This window comes from Eublepharis macularius, chromosome 5 (assembly GCF_028583425.1).
Source record: "Eublepharis macularius isolate TG4126 chromosome 5, MPM_Emac_v1.0, whole genome shotgun sequence".
In the NCBI taxonomy this organism is placed as follows: Eukaryota; Metazoa; Chordata; class Lepidosauria; order Squamata; family Eublepharidae; genus Eublepharis; species Eublepharis macularius.
In genome coordinates, this window is record NC_072794.1 from 123,137,751 (window position 1) to 123,154,934 (window position 17,184).

The 17,184-nt window shown below is 44.7% G+C and overlaps 1 protein-coding gene across 2 annotated transcripts in view; it reads left to right on the forward strand.

Moving 5' to 3' along the window:
* Positions 1-4,385, forward strand: part of MOV10 (Mov10 RISC complex RNA helicase) — a 69,725-nt gene extending 65,340 nt beyond the window's left edge. For both annotated transcript variants that reach the window (XM_054981068.1, XM_054981069.1), the window contains exons 21-22: positions 2,632-2,753; positions 3,742-4,385. In XM_054981068.1, the coding sequence (XP_054837043.1) occupies positions 2,632-2,753; positions 3,742-3,806 (187 nt within the window). In that variant the 3' untranslated portion in view covers positions 3,807-4,385. The remainder of the gene's footprint in view (positions 1-2,631; positions 2,754-3,741) is intronic.
* Positions 4,386-17,184: the final 12,799 nt, after the last annotated feature.

The following is a 17,184-nucleotide window of genomic DNA, read 5'->3' on the forward strand; positions in this document are numbered from 1 at the left end:
GGCTTGCAGATAGAGAAGTGCAGATCTCTGCACCATGTATCCAGAACTGGATTTACCAAGAAGGTAAGCTATAGTTTAGGGCCTTTGGTTATGAGGGGTTTCTCAATACAAAAAATATAAATGTCATGTTTTATACTTAGAGGAGTTAGCCGCGTTAGTCTGTAGTCACAAAATAGTAAAGAGTCCAGTAGCACCTTTAAGACTAACCAACTTTATTGCAGCATCTGACGAAGAGAACTGTGGTTCTCGAAAGCTTTTACTACAATAAAGTTGGTTAGTCTGAAAGGTGCTACTGGACTCTTTACTATTTTGCTTGCTGTTGATCTGGAGCTGGAGCTTTATTTCTTGCTAAATATTTTACATGCCCTTTTAACTGATTTCTTAGGTTTATTCTTTCTTACATGACTACCTATATTCTTGCTGTTTTCTGGTTCGTATTTGAATTACCACATATCTTATAGTCAAGTGGCCCTGATGTGCAGGTGGTTATATCTGCAGGTTTCGACCACTTGGCTACAAGACATATGGTTCTGTAACCTTGGGCATAAAAATCCAAAAACCTAGGAAAACGTATTGGAAGTTTAACCTCTCCCCCAAACAGTGCATTCCTTGTGCATGCATCACTCACCTTCTCCAGTGTCATTGTTGCTGCCAAAGGAGACACTTCTCTCTAAGGCTGGGAGACACCCACTGCACCAAAGCAGGAGGAAGAGTGAAAGAGGTGAGTGCTGGAGTGGCCCTGTGAGCCCCAGGTGGCATTGGGGAGCTCCTGGCAGCCTGGCTCAAAGAAAAAACAGCTGGGGCCAGTGGAAGAGTCAGGACACTGGTTATATAGCAGAGTCTGCTCTGCCTGCCCAGTTAGCTCCTGGCATTGCTACTGCAGTCCATGACAAGGCTAGGAAGCTGGCAGCCTGCACCACCAAAAGAAGGGTGTGAGCCATAGGGAGCAGACAGAGGAGGTGTCGGAGTGGAAGCACAGCCTGGGAACAGTAATGAGTAAGGGTGGGTAGAAGGAGAGGTGGAGAATGGGGGGGAGGGGCTGCAGAGTGAGGGAGAAGGGAAGTTGGACAAGTAGAGCAGGGAAGGAATCTCACCTCCCTGAATCCACCCCAAAGAAAGGCTGGAGGGTAGGGGGGAAGAGAGAAGTGGTAGGAGGCCTTAGGGGAGGAAGAGAAATAGAGAATGGGGTGGAGGGGGTAAAGAGAGCAAAAAAAGGTATAAAGGGGAAAGGGGGAGAGATACAGAGAAGGAAGGGAGAGGATGGGGAGTAAAAGGGGGAAGAGAGGTAGAAAATGGGTTGCAGGGGTGAAGGGGGCAAGAGAAAGAGGAGGAGCAGTATGGGAAGGGGATAAGAATGAATCATAAGGGTGTGGAAGAAAGGAAGAAAAGTACCCCCCCCCCGACCAGACTGGCTCTTAGAGTCACACCTGGTGCAACTTCCTGCCTTCCCCCAATGTCACTATCTCCATCCCCCCAAAGTCTAGTACAGCTTGCTGCCCCCGCCCCCACCCCCCTCCTACCACAACACAATCTACAGCGTTTTGTTGCAGGGTCATGCTTGTCTTTTAATTTTATTATAGTTATTATGTTACATTGTAAGCTATCTTGGAGAGAGGTGGTGGTGGTGGTGGTTTAATGTGTAGGATGAAAATGCTTTAAATAAAATCAGGAAACTCTGGAGACCCAGTTAACAGCAACTGTGAATTGAATCCTAACTGGTCTTATTTTAGTCTTCCTCTTTGGGTTGAAATGAGTGTTGCTCCCTGGTCCTTATTAGCTGTGCAGTTGTTCTGTTGTGCTCTGGATTCATAAATCCTTGTAGAGATAAAAGATGGTCTAATAAGCATCAGGGTATCTCTGTGTCTTGAAAGTTGTATGAGTTGATGGGACTCTGCTTGGCATACAGAAGAATAGTTGGAGTTCAGGTGGAATTGTTTGGCAGCTCCGGCTTAAGTTGTAACCCTAGATTTTTGTTTTGTTCTTAGCTAAACCATGTAATGAAAGTAATCTAGCACAAGTCAGTAGGAGCTGTCCTCCCCTCCCCCTCCAGGAGCACCTACTCTTGGTTTGTAGACTGGTAGACTAGTCTGTAGAGACCTAGGTCAAGGGGGTGGAGTGGAGTGGACTAGTGGATTACTCAGCATCCTGACGTCAAATACAAATTCCTAGTTTTTCCACAAGGTATATGGTACCCTTAAATGGAAATAAAAAGGGGTATTGAGAATTATGATGGCCAACTGGGCCTTTATTTTCAGGGAGGAGTGGCCAGGACACTGGTGTGTTGAAGGCTGTTACATCGCATGCACAGAGGCATGTTCTGAATTTTTAAAAAGTACTTTTTTATGAGAGCCAGTGTAGTGTAGTGGTAAGACCAGGGAGACCCAGGTTCAAATCAATATGTGTCATCTGCTGTAGTGAGTGACCATAGTCTCTTAGACTGACTTACCACACAAGGCTATTCTGAGGAAAAAAATGGTGGAGGGGGAATACTATGCCCACCAGCCTAGCCTGAGCTCCTTGTAGGAAGAGCAGTGCTAAACTGGTAACACCTTCTAACTAAGGTGTTACCCTTTCAGTTTATCGCTTCCTAGGCTTAGTATTTAAATACCACTTTTTGGTTTGTGTTTCCAGGTTTATCAAGTACTGCCAGGATAATGGTGCATACAAAGGATACCAGTATGAGGAAGAGAAGAATGAGGATGAAGATCTGTCTGTAGAGCTCCGTTCCCTCAGCTTGAATAGTCAGCCAACAGGTAAGAGCCTACAGTGACTCTGAGACAATGTTTGGACCTCAGTTGTCTCTTTGGCGTGTAAGAATTTTCAGTGTAGAGGGATAGTTTTAGGTGGATAGCCGTGTTGGTCTGCAGCAGAATTTCAGTCCAGTGGCTAACAAAATTTTAAGGTTTGGGGGAGTAGCCTGAAAAAATGTAAGAAGAGTTCTGCACAGTCAGACCAAAGGTCCATTCAGTGCAGCTTTCAGTTTTCCACAGTGCTCAGATACCTCCAGAAGGCAATGACCTCCTCCCTCTGTGGTACCACAGAAATTACTGTTTCTGCACAGCATCTCACTGCACAGCATCTCAGTGCAGAAGTTATTTTGCTACCTTGGCTAATCGCCACTAATACCTCAGGGCTCCAGAAGAGGCCGTTCCATAGTCAGGGCTCTCCAAGGATTCTAGGCCATCCACTCAGGTAATCCTGTGCTGGGCTCTAATGTGTAATCCATGCATGGGGAGGAGACTTGCTGGAGATTTACCAAAATGTATGCAACCATATGGCAAAAACTTTAACCATACAGCGCATTTGGAAGTGATTAAAAATGTTATAACTTCCTCCTTTCTCATGTAAATGGTTGTTTGATCACAAACCCTGTTTGTTCCTCTGTTTCTAAGCAGGTGCCTGTGTACTTTTGAATAGATTTTTACTGCCGGATGTTATAGTATACTTGAAGGGACAGGGATTGCAAAACTGCATGGCGTAAATAGGGTCTGTGGATAAAAAAGCAATAATTTTTCTAAAAAGTTCTGCACATAAAGGTCACTAAGGGAACAGACTGTGGGTGCTGGAGCAGCAGAATTCTCTGCTGGCATTAATGATACGGCTTTCACAATACAGCACTGGAGCTCGGGCAACATCAGCTCCTCTTCTGTGAAGCATCCCCCGTCGCACCATACTTTGCTGTGTCAAACAAAACTTGTCTCTTCTTCCTTCACCCCTTTCCCCTCCTCCCTTTCTCTGCAGGCCGCAACTTAGGTGAGAGTCACATTCAGCAACAAGTAGAGCCAGCCTGGAGACACGAGCATTGAGGCTCAGCACTGCTGCTCTCTTCCTTCCCAAATAAATCACCTCTCTTTGTGCTACTTAGATACAGATAGATAGGAATGGGGGTGGCAGCCCAACTCAAGGAATCATGTTTGAACTCTCTATTTCCTGTCTCTCAGGCGATGAAGCAGGAATCCTGCACACATCCCAAATTTCCAAGGAGGACATCCTTATTATGCAATGGGAATACTCTGTATTACTCTGTAATAATAATATTATTAATTCAGAATAAGTTTTCTTTTCCCTTAGACAATGAGGGACTGTTCTGCATTTCCTCTGTTTTTGTAAGTGTCTAAGGTGCTGGATTGTCAGGGCAGCAGAAATAAAAAAGTGGACTGAGGAAAGGCGCCAAGTGCAGGGATTCCACTTTCCCAATTCTTCATTCATTTCTCAAACCAAGGCTGAATATGCTTTTTCACTCTATTTCTATTTCCAGCTAGCTTTTAAAGTTTATTGTGAATTGCATTTAGAAAAACAAAGCTTGCTTCTGAACTCTTGCTTTTCCAAGACAGTCGGATTTTTATTAACTGTTTTGTACTGAATTTCCATTAAAGTTTACTAGATAAAATGACTACTGTATCATAGTATTGCAAGACCACAACGTGCCCCTGATGGTTTTTTCCCCATCCACTCCCTCTGTTGCAGGAGTGAAAATGGAATAAATTAGAGATAATATGATGGTGGAAGGGAGGGGATCAGGTACACTTTGGTCAACTCCCTCGCATGAGGAACTTTCAGAGATGCTCCTCTGTATCTTACTTGTAATAGATCTTGAAGAAACATGCAACTATTGCTCTATGTTGGACATGATTGGGACCTTCTAAGCTTGGAGCTGGAGGACATCTTTGATGGTTCAGCAGCTTGTTATACAACTAAGGATGTTCATTCTGCTAATAACTAATGAAAATCTGAACCAAATAACTATAGTTATTGAAACCAATCTGAATTGGGAAGCATGACAACAATAATTAGGGAAACGCACTGATTCTCTGTATTGACATCTGGCTGATGCGACAAGTTAAGAAAAGGGCCCGGAGAGTGACTGAGTGAGTCTGCAGATGATGCAAGTAACAGGCACACTGATGAACCAGAAAGGAGCGTATTACCTCTTTTTGCCAACAGAGAACATGGATTCCTGAAAAGACTATGCAGAGGAATCTCTGTGCATACGAAGCCAATAGGACAGAGGCATGGGGCAACAAGGGGGAATCAAATGAGCTCCCCTCTCCAGTAAGTCTTACCAGCTGGAGGTAGAGTTCAGTCTAAACTAAGAGTTTTCTGAATGCTGTAGATCCTTAGAGTGTTGGAGCTGTTGCCCTGCTCATACTGAGCATACTCTGAGAATGTGTTGGTGCTCTGCAGAAACCATGCAGTAAGAGTGTAGTTTAGGTCTGATTTAAACTTGGTGCTGGTAAGGCAAAAGAACATGGCTGTACTGCTGCCCTTGTAAAGCAGCTGCATATGCTTTGCTTAGCAGCTAGTGCTCCAAAGCCCAGGCATTTTATTTAGAAAAGGTTCAAGCTACCTCTCTCATGAAAGTAAAGCAACTAACTTGTAGTATTTACTTGAATTTTTAATAAAAACTTTATACATTATCCTACCAGCAAGAAAACCATCCCAATTTAATGGTCATATAATTGATAGTGCCTCCACAGCATAAAAGAACAACATAAGAACATAAGAACATAAGCAAAGCCATGTTGGATCAGGCCAGTGGCCCATCCAGTCCAACATTCTGTCACACACAGTGGCTAGAAATCCAGTGCCATCTAAAGGACTGTCAGTGAGGCCAGGACACCAGAAGCCCTCCCACTGCCTTCCTTCCAGCACCAAGACAACAGAGCACCACCTCCCCACAAAGAGAATACCATCTATCTCCTGTGGCTAATAGCCACTGATGGACCTCTGCTCCATATATTTGTCCAGTCCCCTCTTGAAGCTGGCAATGCTTGTAGCTGCCACCACCTCCTGTGGCAACGAATTCCATGTGTTTATCACCCTTTGTGTAAAGTAGTATTTTCTTCTATCTGTTCTAACCCGACTGCTCAATAATTTCATAGAGTGCCCACGAGTTCTTGTATTGTGAGAAAGGGAGAAAAACACATCTTTCTCTACCTTCTCTAACCCGTGCATTACCTTGTAAACCTCTATCATGTCTCCCCTCAGTCGTCTTTTCTCCAGGCTAAAGAGCCCCAAGCGCCTCAATCTTTCCTCATAGGGAAAGTGTTCCAACCCTTTAATCATTTTAGTTGCCCTTCTCTGTACTTTTTCCAGTGCTATGATATCTTTTTTAAGGTGTGGCAACCAGAACTGTACACAGTACTCCAAATGAGGCCTCACCATCGATTTATACAGAGGCATTATGATACCGGCTGATTTGTTTTCAATCCCTTTCCTAATAACCCCTAGCATAGCATTAGCTTTTTTTATGGCAGTCGCACACTGTGCTGACGTTTTTAGTGAGTTATCTATCATGACTCCAAGATCTCTCTCTTGGTCAGTCTCCGCCAGTTCAGACCCCATCAACTTGTATTTATATTTTGGATTTTTGGTTCCAATGTGCATTACTTTGCACTTGGCTACATTGAACCTCATTTGCCACATGGATGCCCACTCTTCTAGCCTCGACAGATCCCTTTGGAGTGCCTCACAATCCTCTCTGGCTTTCACCACCCTGAACAATTTCGTGTCATCTGCAAATTTAGCCACTTCACTGCTTAATCCCAATTCCAAATCATTAATAAACAAGTTAAAAAGCATTGGACCCAATACCGACCCCTGTGGCACCCCACTGCTCACCACCCTCCACTGTGAGAAGTGCCCGTTTATACTCACTCTCTGTTTCCTATTAATTAGCCAGTTTTCGATCCACAAGAGGACTTGGCCCTTTATCCCATAGCTACTGAGCTTACTTAGGAGCCTTTGATGAGGAACTTTGTCAAAAGCTTTCTGGAAGTCAAGATAAACAATATCTATCGGGTCTCCCTTGTCCACTTGTTTGTTCACTCCCTCAAAGAACTCTAACAGATTGGTGAGACAAGATCTTCCCTTACAGAACCCATGCTGAGTTTTCCTCATCAGCTTTTGGTCATCAATGTGCCCACTAATTTTATTTTTGATAATAGTTTCCACCAACTTACCCGGTATTGACGTCAGGCTGACTGGCCTGTAATTTCCCGGATCTCCCCTGGAACCTTTTTTAAAGATGGGGACAACATTAGCTACCTTCCAGTCCTCAGGAACAGATGCAGAGTTTAATGACAGATTACATATTTTTGTGAGGAGATCTACAAGTTCACACTTGAGTTCTTTCAGAACTCTTGGATGTATGCCATCTGGGCCCGGTGATTTATCAGTTTTTAAATTATCTAGCAGTCGCATAACCTCCTCTCTCGTCACCTCAATGTGACTCAGGTCTTTCAAAACCCCTCCCAAAGTCAGTGCTTCCGGAGTGGGCATGCACTTCTTATCTTCCACAGTGAAGACAGAAGCAAAGAACGCATTCAGCTTCTCGGCCATTTCCCTATCACCCTTTAGTAATCCTTTTACGCCTTGGTCATCCAAGGGCCCCACTGCCTCCCTAGCTGGTTTCTTACTTCTAATATATTTAAAGAATTGTTTATTGTTTTTCTTTATGTTCTTTGCAATATGCTCCTCATATTCCCTTTTTGCCTGTCTGATCACAGACTTGCACTTTTTTTGCCACAGCTTATGCTCCTTTTTATCAACCTCACTCCGACTAGTTTTCCACTGCCTAAAAGAATCCTTTTTACCTTTTACAGCTTCTATTACATTGCTTGTTAACCATGCTGGCCTTTTCCTAAACCTATTTGTGCCTTTCCTAACCAGCAGTATATATTTAATTTGAGCTTCCAGGATTGTAGTTTTAAATAGTCTCCAAGATTCCCCAAGTGTTTTGACCTTTTTTACTTTCCCTTTCAGTTTCTTCTTCACGTACCCCCTCATCTCAGAAAAGTTACCCCTTTTGAAGTTAAACATGGCTGTGTTGGTCATATTTGGCAATTTCCTATTTATACATATGTTGTACTCAATAACATTATGGTCACTGTTCCCAAGTGGTGCAATCACATTTACATCTCTCACCAGGTCTTCAGCATTACTGAGGACCAAATCCAGGGTCACCTCTCCCCTAGTAGGTTCTGTAACCATCTGTTCCATAGCACAGTCATTGAGACAGTCTAGAAACTCACTTTCTCTCCCCCGATTCGAACACCCATTGGCCCAGTCAATGTGTGGGTAGTTAAAATCACCCATTACAACACAGTTTTTTTGTTTAGCAGTCATCTTTAATCCTGTCATCATTTTATAATCCTCCTCTATTTTCTGATCTGGAGGGCGATAACAAACTCCCACAGTTAAGTTTCCATTTGGGCCCGTAATTTCAACCCATAGCATTTCCAGAAGCGAATCTAATTCAGTTACCTTCTCAATCTTACTGGAATGTATACCTTCTCTGACATATAGAGCCACCCCACCACCAACCCTTCCCTCCCTATCCTTCCGATATAATTTATATCCAGGAATCACCGTGTCCCACTGATTTTCCTCATCCCACCAAGTTTCTGATATGCCCACAATGTCTATGGATTCGCCCAACACTAAACATTCCAGCTTCCCAATTTTACCTCGGACACTTCTAGCATTTGTATATAAACACCTGTAACTTCCCCGGCACACTTTGCCTCGAGACGTAGTTAGGTCATCTGCACTGTTTGTCTCCATCTCAGTTGACAACTCTAATCTATCTCCCTGTAGAAGTGTTATACCTAGCCCTTCATCTCTCTGAGATGAACCATCCTGAACCAGAGACACTTTATCTCTTGTCGGCTTTCCCCTAGCATTTAGTTTAAAAACTGCTCTGCCACCTTTTTGATTTTAAGTGCCAGCAGCCGGGTTCCTTCTCGGGACAAGTGGAGACCATCTCTCTTGTACAGCTCCCGCTTGTCCCAAAAAGAATCCCAGTGCCTAACAAACTTGAACCCTTCCTCCCTACACCATCGTCTCATCCACGCATTGAGACTCCTGATCTGCGTTTGTCTCTCTGGCCCTGCGCGTGGAACAGGTAGCACTTCTGAGAAGGCTACCTTGGAGGTCCTGGCCTTGAGTCTCCTGCCTAACAGCCTAAATTTTTGTTCCAAGACCTCACGACTGCATTTCCCAACATCGTTGGTTCCAACATGGACCACGACCGCTGACTCTTCCCCAGCACTATCTACCAGCCTATCTATAACACGCGTAATGTCCGCTACCTTCGCACCAGGCAGGCAAGTCACCATACGGTCAGAACGCGGTTGTGCCACCCAGCTATCTACTTGTCTAAGGATCGAATCACCAACTACCAAGAGCCTCCCTCCCGCCCCACACAGGGATGGTTCCTTGATGCGAAAGGAAACCTGCTCACCAACTGAAGAAGAGGTCCCTTCTGAGGGCATGTTCCCCTTATCCTCAGTACAGTGCCCTGATTCCACAAGATCCTCATTCTCCTTGACAACAAGAACGCTGCCATTTTTAGAGTGGGACACATCTGTCCTGTCCCTGAGAATCTTGTCCTCGTGCCTATCTAACTGTCTCCGCTTCTCCAGGTCAGCCACCTTGGCCTCAAGGGTACGTACTCGTTCCCTGAGAACCAGGAGCTCCTTGCAGCGAGCACACATCCAGGACTTCTGACCAGAAGGCAGATAGTCATACATGTGACACTCAGTGCAATACACTGGAAAGCCCCCAACCCCCTGCTGGCATTCTGACTTCATTATTCTGTTTTAGGAATAACACAGAAAGAGGAAAGAAAACGGCTATGATCCCCCGGCTAAGAGCCACAGGCCAAGAGCCCTTTAGCTCTCGCCCTTCGGCTCGCGCCAAAGGCTCGCGCCCCTGCCCAGCAGTTGCCTTTTCAATGCAAAAGGTCACTTCCTGCTAAGCACAGGAGGTGAGCACAAAGGGGGTGTGTGGCTTGTACTCCAGCAACCCCCAGCAGCCTTACAAACACACTCACCCTCAAACACAAGCAAGCCCAAACACACTCAGCCTCAAAACTACTCTCAAATCAACACCAAACTACACACAAAAAGCCCCAAAGCTAGAGAGGACCACCCTTAGCTTCTCAGCTTAACCCACCACAGCCAAGAAAGGCAAAAAGCCCTTACCTCCTCTAGCAGCTGCAGACCATGTGCTCCTGAGCCCAGGTGACTCTGCTCTGCTCTGCCCTGCCCCTGCCCAGCAGTTGCCTTTTCAATGCAAAAGGTCACTTCCTGCTAAGCACAGGAGGTGAGCACAAAGGGGGTGTGTGGCTTGTACTCCAGCAACCCCCAGCAGCCTTACAAACACGATAAAAACGATAAAATAGCAAGATAGAAACATCAGACAGGTCAGATACAGGCCATAGATAAAAGGGGAAAAATAGGATACACAACTAAAAAGCAGGACAAGTCTTCAGTTAAAAGCTTAGACAAATGTTTTAGTTGGCTGCATAAATGTTGCCAGGATTGGTGCCGGCCCAAACTTAAAGTATACCAAAAATTGTGTGCTACCACCAAGAAAGCCTAGAAAGTAAAAAAAAATTAATATACATATTGAAATAAAATTTTGGTACACTGCCCCAAAGTTGCCCCAAAGTATGAGTGATTTAAACTCTATCCAGTTACAGACACTCCAGAGAGGATGAAAATCAGAGCTCTCGCTGTCAAGAACCAGGCCTGCTTCTTGGTCAAAGTATATTCTATGGTAAGGACTCTGGAATCTGACTCAGTGAAAAGCAACATGGTGCTAGTGAGATCACACATGCACCAAGGCCCAGTGGCCAGAGTGAGGATAGTCTGCATTCCATCTCGTGAAGCTTATCAGAACCAAGATTGGGCATAATTGCTCTGAGGTATGACATGACTCAGCTGCAGAGAGCCATGACCACGTGTCTTAACAAGGCCCTATTGGTTCCTAGAGATAACCCATGTTGCTGGCCAATATGGGATAAAAATACAGTTTACAGCATAATCTTTTGTTCTTGGACTGGCAGTGCGTTGGCTGTCTGCTGTCATGTTCTGTTTGGAGCCATGATGCTGCGTGTGGCTGTGGCATAACTTCTCCAAAGTAACATCTTTTTGTTTAAGTAACCCTTATTTTACTCATCCTGTTTTGTGCCCCATCTAAATATATAATTGTTTCTGCACAATTTTAATTATTCTGTAACCCTGGGTGGTGTTCGGGCTTCAAACTGAAACCAGCCCATTGGCCAATGTACTATAGAATTGTTTCGTGGATCTTGGTAGGTCAGCAGTCTATGTTGTAGGGCTGCCTTCCAGGTTAACATCCATTACAGCTTGAGAATTTATCTTGGTTTCTGTACTTAGGGTTAGCTAGAGATAATTAGTGGCAGTTCCCTACCTTGGAGTGCAGGGATTTCCTCCTGATACATCCCACCCCAGCCCAAGCATTTTTGTTGTTATAGCCATCAGGAACCTAGGTCAGTGGTGTCACCTGCCTCTTTCCAAAACAAGGATGTGATCTCCACTCCAGCATGTGGGTCAGAGGACAGCTGAGTCTGAATGGGAATGATTAGCTGTTTGACAAAGTCACATTTTTCTGTGTGTCTGAGGACCCCCTCCCTCCATTATGTAGACTGTCTTAGATCATTTTGGGGTGGTGCTTTTATGCTGCTTTCATGATCATAGGGCATGTTTTAGGAGTGGCATGTTTCTTGCCATCATTCTAAGAGCTGCATCACATGTTACTAATCAAGTAATGGCTCGGTGTGAGTTTGGGCATCTCAGGTTAAAAAGACACAAAACTTAGCCTAGACTCTGGAGGACCACTGCCAATCAGAGTAGGCAATACTGACTTTGACAGATCATGTATAATGCAGCTTCATGCAAGATGTTTCCCTTGTAGCTCAGGATCATGGAAGTGGCTGGATCTCCTGCTTATTTTGAATACTTTTACTTAGAAATGTTTATGTTGGCTGCACAGAGCCCTGTTAAAGGCATATTATTGCATGACCCAAATGCAGTTCAACAAGAAGTATGAGTGAAATAATATACCAATCCATGTCCCCACAGAAAGTACTAGTTTACTTCAATAAGGTTTTTATAGGCCCAAGGCTCAACTATCCACACGAGGAATCTTGCCCGTAGTTAGGAAAGGCTATTTTAACAGCTGTAGCTACTAATGCAAAAGCTGACCTCAGCCTGTTAATCGCTGCAGTCACATTGTCTCCACTGGTTGAAGAATCTCATTTATTGCCATTACATCGTTTATTATTCCTGGCTGTTGAGAAGGAGCTGTGAATGGTACAAGTAGCAACTATTGTTCACCAGCTCCTGGGAGATCTGCGTATTATAGGAGCAGCTGGTGCAGCAGTTGGCTCTTTGCCTACTGAGAAAGCAAATTGAAGAGTAAGAAGATGGGTCTCTTGGGTAGCTTCTGGCATGATGACAAGGCCTTTACTGACAATAATGAATATGCTACTTGGGAACACCCAGAGTAGTGTAACTCCTTGGAGAGGTGCAGCTTGACTTGGGGAAGACTGCAAAGGAAAAAGAAGCAGAATTTTGAGCTGATCTATCACTCTACTGTTGCGAGGGTTGTCTGTCCAGCTACATCTCTGTCTTCTTAGGACTACAAGCTGTTCTTGTGATTGAGTCATGCTGGAAAATGGCTAAACTCAGAAGAGCTGAGCACCTTTATAAGCCAATAATATATTTACTCTACAAGGTAATCACAGCTGCCCCATACACACTCATAAAATGTGCAAGAAGTTCCTCCCAAACCACATTTCTTTTTGCTTAAACTATCACCCATGTCTGACATATCCCTAAGCTTTATTTGCCATTCTTCAGTTTGCTTTGTGAACAAGCAAGTCACAATAATTAAGGGAAAAATCAAACTTCCTCAAAAAAACCAGAAAGACATCTGACTTTAGCAGACTTAAATTATTTGTATTCTACCCTTTCACTCAAAAGGATACTTTTAAACTTTAAAGGACTGCTACAACCCGCTCGCAGAATTTGTTTCAATTTAAGTTTAATCATTACTTTTTTGTGATACCTTAAAGATGATCTACCAATAAAGCCACAATAAATTTGCCAAGTCTTTAAAAGTGTCACAATATTTAAAATGAAATCAAATACAACCAAACCCTATATACAAAAGCAAGAGACACCATTAAAAAGCCATTGATCTGCCAATCATTTAAGCTGTAAACAGTATGGACCTAGACTGTGACCTCCAACTTGGCCCTTCTGGGTACCAGGACACCACAATTGTATTCCTGATGTCCGCCAAGTGTTTTTAGAGAGAGGATAGGGTCAGGTAGAGCGGTTGTCCAGCAGGGCTTCTGATTGGTTGTGGAAATTTTTCAAAAGTTGCTTTGGCAGCAGCTATCACCACAGCACAAGGATCTTCATTGCATGTCTGAAGGTAAGCTGTGTGTAAGCCAGAAAATATTTTAAACAGTATGTTCATTTAAAGAGGCATCTTGATAAACAGAGCTTCTGCCTGAAATGTTAAAGAGTAACTATTAAATAATCTCCCTGACATTTTTTGTTTGGTCCTACCCATTTTGGGGTTGTGCAAATCATCCTGTGTCAGAGTTATGAAGGTGCCCACAGGCTCAAAAAGTTTGGGGACCCCACTTAGGACCTTCTACCCCCTTGCAAACAAACCCACGCACTGAGATGATAACTCAAGGTCCTTTTGTGAGTACCTCCACCATCTGAAGCACAACGGGGCCTATTCTCCAGTTGCACCCTTTTTGCAAAGGGTCCTGCCAAATGAGGATAATCTTGCTCCTTCATTTATTTATTTCAAATTTGTATTCCGCCCTCCCCGCAAACAGGCTCAGGGCGGATACCAACATATTAAAAATATAATTAAAATACAATAAAAATGCATGTTCATTAAAACAATATATTTAAAACAAGGTGGTGGACAGCCTTCACAGGGAGGGTTTTATACACCTCTTTTTTCCAGGCTGGCGGAGGCTCAGCTTCAGCCATATGCCTGGCGGAACAACTCTGTCTTGCAGGCCCGGCAAAAAGATAGTAAGTCCTGCCAGGCCCTGATTTCAGCAGACAGAGCATTCCACCAGGTGGGAGCCAGGACCGAAAAGGCCCTGGCTCCAGTCAAGGCTAGGCGGGCCTCCTTGGGGCCAGGAACCACCAACAGCTGTTTGTCCCCCGATCGGAGTGTCCTCTGGGGAATATATCGGGAGAGACGGTCCCGTAGATATGCTGGTCCCAGTCCGCACAGGGCCTTATAGGTCAATACCAGAACCTTGAATCTGATCCGGCACTCCACTGGCAACCAATGCAGCTCGCGTAAGAATGGTGTTATATGCGCCTTATTTGGCACTCTCATAATAACGCCGCTGCATTTTGTACCAGCTGTAATCTCCGGGTCAGGCTCAAAGGCAGCCCCGCATAGAGTGAGTTACAGTGATCTAGCCTAGAGATGACCGTTGCTTGGATCACTGTAGTTAAGTCATGGGTTGACAGGTAAGGGACAAGTTGCCTGGTCTACCACAGATGGAAAAAAAAGGACCTGACAACTGCTGTGACCTGTGCCTCCATTTTCAGGGAGGCATCCAAGATCACCCCCAGGCTCTTAACCCTTGGAACTGGCACTAATGGTGCCCCATCGAGGGCCAGGAGCCGGAGTCCCGAACCTAATCCCCCGTGGCTCAAGTACAGGACCTCCGTCTTCGTCGGGTTCAGTTTCAGCCGACTCTGCTTCAACCAACCAGTCACGACTGCAAAAGCATGTTCCAGGACATTTGGGGCTGAGCCGAGCCATCCATCCATCATCAGATACAACTGGGTGTCATCTGCATATTGATGACACCCAAGTCCGAAACTTCACACCAACTGGGCAAGGGGGCGCATATAGATGTTAAACAATAAAGGGGAGAGTATTGCTTCCTGCGGGACCCCGCACACCAAAGGATGGTGGGATGACAATTTCTCCCCAAGCACCACCCCCTGTCCCTGACCATGGGGAAAAATGACAAGCCACTGTAAGGCAGTCCCTCGTATCCCCGCATCGGCGAGGCGGTGAGTCAGAAGATCGTAATCGACTGTATCGAACTCTGCCAACAGATCCAATAATATCAGCAGCACCGAGCCACCTCGATGCAGATGTCTACGAAGATCGTCTGTGAGGGTGACCAGCAATGTCTCTTTCCCATGTCCCAGACGGAACCCAGACTGGAAGGGCTGAGACATCCTTCAGGAAGCCCTGCAGCTGTTCCACCACTGCCTGCTCAATCAGAAACGGGAGGTTCGAAACTGGGCGGTAATTGACCAGGTCAGTGGGGTCCAACAATGGTTTCTTTAAAAGAGGCCTCACCACAGCTTCCTTTAATTATTGTGATATTGCTGTAAAGTTAAAATTGTGCTTTTTCCAGAGGACCTTCAGCATGCACTGTGGCCAGTTTGTTAGTTTCTGTTTTGGCTCTGAAGCCCTTTGGCCATGGATCGTAGTATTTCTAGAGAACTTCACCTTCCACGAGTCCTTCCTACATCCTAGGAGTTCCATGTTGGAACCATGTTGGTTTTAAAAGTTTTTATGAAACTACCCAGTTCTATATTTTGTTCTGCTGCTGCTGACTCAGAGCCAAGCTACAAGTGATGCCTGACACAGGTTGGACACTTGTCAACTTCCCTCAAGTTTTGATGGGAAATGTAGGCATCCTGTTCTTGCAGCTGTAATGGAGAGCCAGAGTGAAAATCACCCAGATATCAAACAACACTACTGTGTCTGTCTCCCAAAATACATTTCTTATGCCAAAGTGCAAATATATTTTTGTGCAAGCAATGCAAACATTCTAATTAATACAATCATTGTACAAAGTACTAATACATTTCATATGCCTATAACACATAGCATTGGATTTGCTCCTCCGCGTCTTTCCAGGGTTCATTGGGAAGAGATAACATCAGGTGAGCCACTAGTCCCTGAGGAAGTCATCCTGATGAAAGCTGCCGCTAAGCCGGCTGCAGTTAGGACTGTCAGTGGCTGCCCGACTTCTGTACCAGCTTCGGGAAGACTCTGTAATTAAAAATTAAAAAGAAATCAGTATTACAGAAGAACTCAATTGGATATACTTACCACCTTTTTCGCCCTGGGAATACTTACCTTGCTCAAAGAAGGAACGGAGTGGGGTGTGGAGCCTCCTGCGACTATTGGACTGTGGAGAATTCCATAGATATGTTATGGGTTATGATTGACATGTTTCCTCCCCGCATGGGGCTAGCCTGAAATGGCAGTTGGGGATGGAATGTTGGGGAAGCCGTCAGCTGGGAGTTGGAGAGTAAACAAGGGAGTGAAAGGGGAGTTGAAGACTGGCTTTTGACCACTGAAGCTCAGCCAGAAAATCCTCTGTGATTTATGAAGCACTTTTAGTCCTAGGACTAAAGTGGGGGAAACCAGCACAAACCCCTACTTAGACTCAATAGATCTGGGAAGTATAGAGTGCCAAGGAAGGAGGAAGAAAGGAGTCTCCCCTTCAGTGCCAGGAACAGGATTATAGTTCACCGCTATAACACCTGCCCAGGATCTGGGAAGGGTCTGTCTCTGTGGAGCGCCTTTAAGTCTGGAGAGGAGGGAAAGTCATGCTGTGTTTGTGTTGAAGTATCTAAAGTGTAACATCTGTGAAGCAGTGTGAACCTCCAAAAGCAGCCTGTAACCAAATGTTTTGTGCCTCACACCAGTGAAGTTGTTATACCAAAACCTTTCTGTCATTCTGTTCAAACACCTGCCTACCTGCCTTTTAAGTTCAACTTGTTAATAAACCTTCAATTACATTTTTGAACCTTCCCAAGCCTCATGTGCCAGTTTCTGATAAAGGGAAGCACAAACCCCTGATCTGTCCTCTACTAAGACTCAGCTGGGTAACCAAATCATAATATTCATAAGGGTGGGACAAAGAAGGTTGAAGCTCAATATCAACCACGTTACCAAAGGCTGCCCAGCCCAGTATACAGCTTCATAAGCTTACAGAGGAGGTTTTTCTCAGGGTAGGGGAAGGTCAGTCCAAGCCTGAGTTTGACATGGGTTTGTGGCAAGCACAAATAGTCACAACCTCCTTGACAGCAGCCAGTGATTGCTTTATCCTCTATTAACATAGCTAAGTCTATTCTGAGGCAATTACATGCTTACTTTTTACAATTTAAAACAGTGAGTATTGCTAGTGAATTATGGATTATGTCAAAGACTCAGTCTATGCCTCTGGAAAAAAATTGCCTTGGTGGATTTCCAGAACTGTCCCAGGGCATTCTCTAAACAAACAAACAAAAAAGTACAACTCAGCATCTGTGTGTGACAGAAACCAACCCTTTATGGATGTGAATTGTT